The sequence below is a fragment of the Spinacia oleracea genome, chromosome 6 (assembly GCF_020520425.1).
Source record: "Spinacia oleracea cultivar Varoflay chromosome 6, BTI_SOV_V1, whole genome shotgun sequence".
Taxonomy (NCBI): domain Eukaryota; kingdom Viridiplantae; phylum Streptophyta; class Magnoliopsida; order Caryophyllales; family Amaranthaceae; genus Spinacia; species Spinacia oleracea.
In genome coordinates this window covers 69,568,989-69,578,077 of record NC_079492.1, presented here as the reverse complement: position 1 = coordinate 69,578,077, position 9,089 = coordinate 69,568,989, and the positions used below count along the sequence as shown (strand labels likewise).

The 9,089-nt window shown below is 36.5% G+C and overlaps 1 protein-coding gene across 5 annotated transcripts; it reads right to left on the bottom strand.

Moving 5' to 3' along the window:
• Positions 1-229: 229 nt before the first annotated feature.
• Positions 230-4,925, bottom strand: LOC130464341 (uncharacterized). 5 transcript variants are annotated; one of them, XR_008924719.1, is made up of 4 exons: positions 3,855-4,051; positions 3,603-3,745; positions 2,778-2,949; positions 230-476 (listed from the first exon to the last, which is right to left on the bottom strand). XR_008924719.1 is itself a non-coding variant. In XM_056833876.1 (4 exons), the coding sequence occupies exons 1-4, from the start codon at positions 4,460-4,462 to the stop codon at positions 355-357; spliced, it is 474 nt and encodes a 157-aa protein (XP_056689854.1). In that variant the 5' UTR covers positions 4,463-4,925; the 3' UTR covers positions 230-354. The 5 variants fall into 5 exon arrangements, 2 of the variants coding, with proteins under 2 accessions (XP_056689854.1, XP_056689853.1); XM_056833876.1 differs by lacking the exons at positions 3,603-3,745; positions 3,855-4,051 and adding exons at positions 4,135-4,185; positions 4,334-4,925; XM_056833875.1 differs by lacking the exons at positions 3,603-3,745; positions 3,855-4,051 and adding exons at positions 4,062-4,185; positions 4,334-4,922.
• Between the last annotated feature and the right edge of the window lie 4,164 nt (positions 4,926-9,089).

Sequence of the window (9,089 nt, the reverse complement as noted above, 5' to 3'; positions counted from 1 at the left end):
TCTGAATTACTCAATTTTTTGCAGCGTACATTTATTTGTACGCTGCAACAAGTCTGAATTTTTGCCAAATTTTTTTCCCTTGTTGCAGCGTACAACATATATGTACGCTGCAAAAAAGCACTTTTGGCGGGAAAATTCTAATTTTGTTTAGGGATACCTAGAGTGCCTTGCACCAAATATAGAAACCTGTCAAAACAATAATAGAATAACGCAACCTGTATAACAAATATAAAAACAACAACTGGAGTTTTGTATACTATATATCCCAAAACCAAAGTGCACATATTACATTTAAATATATGTTCCAATTTCAACATAAACATACATTTTAATATAAAATTTATTCTATAACAACTAAACCAACTCGATCAAGCGCGCTAAAGCCAATAATAAATACTTGTTGGTAAAAAACTTAGCCCATTGCTCACGAACCACATCAAATTCCTCGCATAAGGCGCAATCCTCGGAGTGTAGACCTTTACAAAAACAGAAATTTAAATTAAACATTAGATTAAATACAAATTAAATATCACATTTTAACATTCAAGAAACTAATGACAATGTCCTAATAGTCTAAAATGAGTCCTTCGGTTCTTTAGTTCAAAGTTGGGAGCGAAAATGTCATTTTAGCCTAAATATGACCTATAACGACCCAATGAGCCTATAGGTGCATAAATAGATTGGAACGAGTCTTAGATCGTTAAAATTATGCATATTAAACATGTATTAAGTTTAAAATGCGTGCTTAGGTTCTTTATTTTAAAGTTAGGAGCGAAAATGCCTCATTTTAGCCTAAATATGACCTATAACTATCAAACAAGCATTAAATGTGCATAAACAGATTAGAATAAGTCTTAGAAACTTAAACTAAGCATATTTATCATATAATAAGTTTAAAATGAGTCATTAGGTTCTTAAGTTCAAAGTTGGGAGCGAAAATGTCATTTTAGCCTAAATATGACCTATAACGACACAATGAGCCTTAAATGTGCATAAATGGATTGGAATAAGTCCTAGAAAGTTAAAACTAGAATATAAAACATTTAGTAGGTTTAAAATGAGTCCTTAGGTTCTTTAGTTCATAGTTGGGAGCGAAAATGTCATTTTAGCCTAAATATGACCTACAACGACCTAATGAGCCTTAAAGGTGCATAAATAGATTGGAACGAGTCTTATAAAGTTAAAATTATGCATATTAAACATGTATTAAGTTTAAAATGAGTGCTTAGGTTCTTTATTTTAAAGTTAGGAGCGAAAATGCCTCATTTAGCCTAAATATGACCTATAACTATCAAACAAGAATTAAATGGGTATAAGTAGATTAGAATAAGTCTTAGAAACTTAAAACTAAGCATATTTATCATATAATAAGTTTAAAACGAGTCATTAGGTTCTTAAGTTCAAAGTTGGGAGCGAAAATGTCATTTTAGCCTAAATATGACCTATAACGACACAATGAGCCTTAAATGTGCATAAATGGGCTAAAATGAGTCCTAGAAAGTTAAAAATAAGCATATAAAACATTTAGTAAGTTTAAAATGAGTCCTTAGGTTATTTGGTTCATAGTTGGGAGCGAAAATGTCATTTTAGCCTAAATATGACCTATAACGACACAATGAGCCTTAAATGTGCATAAATGGATTGGAATGAGTCTTAGAAAGTTAAAAATAAGCATATAAAACATTTAGTAAGTTTAAAATGAGTCCTTAGGTTCTTTGGTTCATAGTTGGGAGCGAAAATGCTTCATTTTAGCCTTAATATGACCTATAACGACCCAATAAGCCTTAAATGTGAATAAATAGATTGAAATGAGTCTTAGAAAGTTAAAACTAAGCATATTAATCATGTAAAGGGTTTAAAATGAGTCTTTAGGTTCTTTAGTTCAAGGTTAGGAGCGAAAATGTCTCATTTTAGCTTAAATATGACCTATAACGACCAAACAAGTCTCAAATGTGCATAATAGATAGGATTGAGTCTTGAAAAGTTAAAAATAATCATATGAATCATGTAATAAGTTTGAAATTAGTTTTTAAGTTCGTTAGACCAAAGTTGGGAGCGAAAATGTCATTTTAGCCTAAATATGACCTATAACGGCCAAAGAAGTCATGAATGTGCATAAATAGATTGGATTAAGTCTTGTAAAGTTAAAACTAATCATATAAAACATTTAATATGTTTAAAATGAGTCCTAAGGTTCTTTATTTCATATTTGGGAGCAAAAAAGCCTCATTTTAGCCTAATATGACCTATAACGACCAAACAAGCCTTAAATTTGCATAAGTAGATTGGAATGAGTGTTAGAAAGTTAAAACTATTCATATTAAACATGTAATAAGTGTAATACTCTGAGAAAATATGTAGCTTTTCCTATTTGGTTTATTGTTCACAAATCAGGATCTTTGGACAACAACAAATGCTTATTAATCCAAGAAGCTTTTCCTATTTGGTTAAAACCCACACATTATTCACAATCTTCAACTTTTGTGATAATCATAAATCAAAACAAAGTTTAAGTTTAAAATTAGGCAAATGAGTCAAAAAAGTAACGTAATAAGAGAAGTGGAAACTGGAAAGGCACACAGTGTCGCAAGTATACACCTGATTTACACATTGGACACAAGGTAAGTATAAGTTTGACAAAATACTGTTTCAGTTGAACACAAGGTAAGTTGCACTAAAAGGAAGATAAAGAAGATAATTAGAAAAACCAACTTTGTGATGACACAGACTAGTCCCATCACGAGCACCAAAATAATAGGACACAACATGATACATACCAAGGGTGGGATTCTTCTCAACAAAGAAGTTGTTCTTCGTGAAACGCTGCATGTGCACAATAATGTAAGGTGGCAGTTTAGTTACACGATATCGCATCCTAGCTATTTGAGGACGCACGACTTCTGTTATGGTCTCCCCGTCAAACTTGTTCATTATGTTGAAAAGTGGAACCTAAGAAGAACGCAGATGTGCCAAATCCATCAGTTACCAAGAAAAGTAAAGCGAAAAAGATGAACACATTAACATAAATGGTGAAGCCAAAAGACATACATGATGGATGCCTACCTAGAAAAGAAACCCAGTCTTTTTACAGAAATTTAACATTCTATTTTTTGACAAATCAAGATATACATACTGAAGAACAACTTCAAATTATCTATAGATCGTGATTTGTGATTAGATACAAATCAGTAGTGAGGATATAACCAACTTTACAGGAGGGCATAGCTACAACTGCTAGCAAAGCCATAATTTTCCACCCACCAAATAGTCAGCTAGCACATTCAATGTTACAAGTGTGAATGTGTGACCATTATAGAAACATCTAACCAGGGAAACTCCCTCCCAGATTATCATTTATTCAAAGTTAAGACCTTAATATTCAACAAAGCCTCCCGATTCTGCCACCAAGAATCAAAGGGATGAGCATAATGGGAATAGTGCTCTGGGAAACAAAGGTATTCTTAACCTTACATCTCATGCTTTCTCTCTTCTGAAGCTGCTGCTATAACAGCCCCAGAAGAACCGAAGGACACAATCTACGGAATACTAATAAGAGAAAACAAAGTTTTTTTTAAATTCAAAATAAAGAATAAGATTTCAACCTAAACTGCCAATATAAGCTGTCTCCATCAGCTGAGCCATAGGATCAATGGCCTGGCTAGCTATTGCCGGTAAAGAAAGCATTATAAGCTCCCGTTTGACATTTGGAGGAGGCAACTGGTTGAGGGGCTGAAGTACAGACTCACTGCGAAGTCATTAAAAATAAACTAACATAAAAGGGACATGCTTAAAACTTAAAGATTCAAATCAACAGTAGTTTCAACATAATCATTATCGCAGAGAAGTATTTTTACCAACGTATATTTTTGAGATGCGTGGCTCAAATAGTTGTAATGTGGTATCACCAAAAGATCAAGTAACACAAAAAATAAGAATAAGAATAATTTATATTATCAAACCCTAAAAATACGAAATTAGGGGAAAATCAAGAATTGACTGAAAGCAAACCCTAAAAATACGAAATTAGGGAAAAACAAATACAAAAAGTTAGAAAACTATACCTCCTCAATTTCGAAGGCGGCTGAGTTCGAAGGCTTATCTGGGTATAAGCAAAGAGAAAGAGAGAGAGCATACCACAGCTGTAGCATCGTGCAAGACAGAAGTAATTGTCCATTCACCATTTTTCTAAATCAAAAAGAAACCCAAAAAGGGAAATCGTCAGAAATGCAAGAAATTTCTGAGAGACAAATCATCGAACAGTTTATGTGCATAGAAAAAGGCAGAGAAAAACAATAAAACAATAAAAAATTAACAAGGGTCAAAGAGAATATACAGAATCGGAGTCGAGGAGAAAGAGACAACGGGGGCAGCGAGGGGTGCCGAGGCCAGGATTAATGGTGGGATCATGGTGATACACATTTCCAGTTCGAAGCTTCTCCTCGTACACTTCTCGGGTTCCCATTTTTTACGTCACCCCTTTCAAATTTCTTGAAGCGAAAGATAAGATGTAAAATTGAGTGTGGTGGAGTGAAGGAACTGCGGGGATGACGATGGGAGGGGGTAGGGCAGCGACAGAATTCAAGGTGGTGGTTCAGGCGGAGAAAGAAGGGATTTAGGAGAGAGAAAGAGAGCAGATGAAGAAGAAGAAGAATGAGGAGGTGAGAGAGTACGCAGGGAAAGCTGAGGGAAGAAGAGGGAGTATGAGCGTCCTTAGGTTTGAGATCCGAAATGTTTTTCTTAATTAGCTTTGCAGCGAAATTTTTTTATTGCAGCGGGCTTTTATCTGTACGCTGCAAAATAAATGGGCTATTGCAGGGGGCTTTTATTTTGTACGCTGCAAAAAACTCTCTTGCTGCGGGCAATTAATTTGTACGCTGCAACAACCCTTTATAAAGTTTGACCCGCGTTGACCTACTGGTTGTTGAAGCGTATTATTACATGTACGTTTTCTGCAGATCCGCACTCATGGTGGCGAGCATTAGACATTTCACATCCTTGTTGGCATCAATCCAACGATTGAGGGCTGCCTGAGTGACCCCGTCGCCTGCAGCTTCGGGCATCGCCTCATCTAGGACATACTCCTTTTCTTCCTGCATAAGAACTATTTGCAAGTTCCTTTGCCAGTCAAGGAAGTTTTTCCCGTTCAACTTCTCCTTTTCGAGAATTGATCGAATGTTGAATGAATTGTTGTTTGCCATATTAAAAACTACAATTGAAAAGAATAAACAAATAAATAACCATTCACAGTTTCTCTTAATAAACTTAAATTCTAGCATACATGCATAATTCAATGTTTATTAAGCATTTTATTCAAATTATGTGTTCCGGCAGGTGTGAATAAAATGATTCCAAGATCCTAAAATCATTGAAGAACTAAGCACAGTTTGTCGACTTAATCCTAGAACATCTTAGGTAAGCAAAAGCCTTTTGCTAATAGTCTAGAAACTATTCTTGGTTGATAGGTACGTCTAAGAACTTATTAGGTAAACCTATCGATTTTGCCACGACATAAAAGGACTCCTTACTTATATCGTTGAGTTTCACCAAAACTAACATGTACTCACAATTATTTGTGTACCTTGCCCCTTTAGGACCAATAAGTAACACCTCGCTGAGCGAAAACTATTACTAGATTGATGTAAAGGATATCCAAGCAAGTGTATATTTTGGCATGGCACCTTTTAACTCAATTTTTAAGTTTGGAACTTAAGGCTCTTACTATGTTGGTTAGATTTTAAGTGAACTAAAATCCTTAATCATGCAACATAATCAAGCTTTTGATCTCATGCATTTTAAGACATATTTAAAAGCAATAAATAACTTAAAACATGCATAAGATATTTGTGATCTAGTATGGCCCGACTTCATCTTGAAGCTTTAACTTCAAAGTCCGTCTTGAAAATCTCCGTGGGAGGCACCATTTTCTTCAAATAGGATAAGCTATAACTAATTACAACTATTTGATGGTACGCAGACCATATTTGAATTGAAAAATAACTTTGGTACTTCAGACCAATTACATTCAAATTAATGGTACGCAGACCATATTTTCTATCCTATTTGGGCCATACTAGTCACTTCATAACCTGCAAAACAGTACATATACAATATATACCATTCACCCATTCATTATCATGAATGGCCCACATAGCTGGTTAGTAAAACACATTATGCATCACGTAAACATTTGCAGCAATTAATCAAGGGCACCAATAATCTACCAATTATTCAGTCCTTATTAATTCTAATCAAGTTGTTTTAACCTTAAGGATTTGTAGACCTAATCAAGAGTTTATGACTAAAAAGCGCTCCCACTTAAACCAATAAATTCATATGCTTTACTAATTTTAAACATAAAAATGTATTTCTAGTCTAACCGGAAACATACAAATTTAATTAAAATTTAAAGCTCATACAAATTTATAATTGAATCCAAAAAGTTTAATTTAATTTCAGTCGTTATTTAAATTAATTCATGATTTTAATTTTAGTAAAATAATTAGAATAAATAACATTTATTATAATTACAATATTCAAAATTAAAATCCAAGAAAATAATTTAAATTATTAATTTTAAAATTAATTAAAATTACGTGAACTGAAATTTTCAAATTAAACATTCAAAACGATCTAATCGTAACGCAAACACCCTACGCATTGCATGCCAATGGGCCGCACGCACACAGCCATCGCTGGCCATGTGCGCGCAGCCCATGCGCTCGTCACATAGCTGCTGCATCTCCATCGCAAGCCATCGCACGCTGTGGTGCTTGCTGCGCGCGCGCCAGCGCTCGTCGCACGCGAGCCATCGCTCGCAGTGCGCGCGAGCCATCGCTCGTTGTGCGCGCGAGCCATCGCTCGCTGGGCGCGCGACATCGCTCGCTGGGCGCGCGACATCGCTCGCTGGGCGTGCGAGCAACGCTGGGCGCATCGCTCGTGGCACGCGAGCTTGCGCTCGCTGCGCGCGAGGATGCGCGCTCTTGCGCGAGGCAGTGCGCGTTGTGGCGCAGCTCGCTTGCTGCCCACACGCGACTGCCTTGGCTCGCCCTTCGCCCATGCCCATTCATCCATTGCCCGTGGCCCACGACACAAGGCAGGGCTGCTGCCTTGTGCTCGTGCACTACGCCCTTGCTCATTGCATTCGTGCCGCACGGGCGACGAGCTCCCTTGCTCGTCGTCGCATGCCCGCATTATACAACACCCCTTAAGGGTAACACGAAGCGTCCATTGCTTTGTGCGTGCAAGTTATATGAACGAATCGCATAAAAATTTAAAATTTATAAAATTAATGACAAATTAATAAATATTATTAATTTCATAATTTTAGGGCGAAAAATCGAAAATTTATTATCCAATTGATTTCCGATTGTTATGGATTCAAGCCTAGGTCATAAAAAAAATTAAAATTTATCATAAATTTACAATTTTTATGGTGGTTTTTAATCATAGGTTTCTAATTAAATTACAATTAATTATGAAAATCAAATTAATTCTAAATTATTCTAATTTTCAACAAATTAATCATAATTACAAATTAGATTGCATAATTAACAAGACTAGGCATTCAAACTTGTTAAACATATGCAGTAGGTCAATCAAAAATTCAAGATTTATCAACAAGAATCGCAAATATTTAATTTAACATCTTAAATTTACGAAATTTTGCATTCGAAAAACTAAAACCTTCGAAAAGTCATAGTTAGGCTTCGAATTTGAGAATTCTGGGTTCGGCAGAAAAGCACTATTTTTGTCAAAATTTTAGAATGCCTTTTACATGCGAAATTGACACAAAAATCACTCGATTTGGATGAGTAACAAAGAAACTGCCGAAAAAACTGCGTACGTATAATTAAATAAACGCAATTTGCAATTAATTAACAATTACGAAAATTAATCACCCCTTTTAATTCTTGCAAATTTGTAATATTTAACCATGTTTATGCAATTTAGATTATGAAAATAATAAGGGGCTCGTGATACCACTGTTAGGTTATGATACATATGATATTACATAAATCATGCGGAAACAACCATTAACCCAGGATTACATATTATTTACACATAATCATATAGCATAATTTAGATGCATACTCTTTGTTGCGTGCCCTCCCTAGCTGCGCCCGAACCGAGCAAGAACAAGTCTTTAGGACTCCAAGTGTCGTCCCTCCGTAGATAGTCCACAGCACGTCCGGATCCGCCTTAAGATTGACCAACTAGAATCGCCCTTAAGGTACTAGAATTTTCGGCACTTTTGAGCAAGATGTGTGGCTGAATTTTTCTCTCAAAAACTCACTTTGAATACTTTGAAAACTCGTTATAAATTGTGAACCCAGGCCACATATTTATAGGGTTATGGAAAGGGAATTGGAATCCTATTCAGATACAAATTAATTAAACCTAGAATCCTACAAGAACTCTAATTTAATTAATTTATCAAATAGAATTAGGAATTTAATCATTAACCGAACTCTGCACGTTTTAGGAAACGTGCACGAACACAAACACTTACATACGCACACACGGCAGCCACGATGGGCCGCCCATGCGTGCGCACGAGCAGCAGCCCACGCAGCGAGGCCTGCGCGAGCTGCAAGCCCACGCAGCTCCCGCGGGCGCTGCGCGCGCTGTGCACGCTGCCACGGCCTGCTGGGCCTGGCCTTGCGCTGGGCCTGGCGTGGCTGTTTGTGCGGCGCGCTTGGCTTGCTGGGCGATGGCCTGGCTTCGTGCTGGGCCCTCGTCCGGCAGGCCTCGTCCGATGCTTATTCGTACGATACGCTTCCGATTAAATTTCCGATTCCGGAATTCATTTCCGATACGAACAATATTTAACATTTCCGATTCCGGAATTAATTTCCGTTTCGAACAAATATTTAATATTTCCGTTTCCGGAATTATTTTCCGATTCCGGTAATATTTCCGATTCTGACAATATTTCCGTTTCCGGCAATATTTCCGATTCTGGTAATATTTCCATTTCCGATAATATTTTCCGATACGTACCATGTTTCCGTTTCCGGCAACATCTACGACTTGGATAATATTTATATTTCCGATACGATCCATATTTCCGTTTCCGGTAATATCATCGT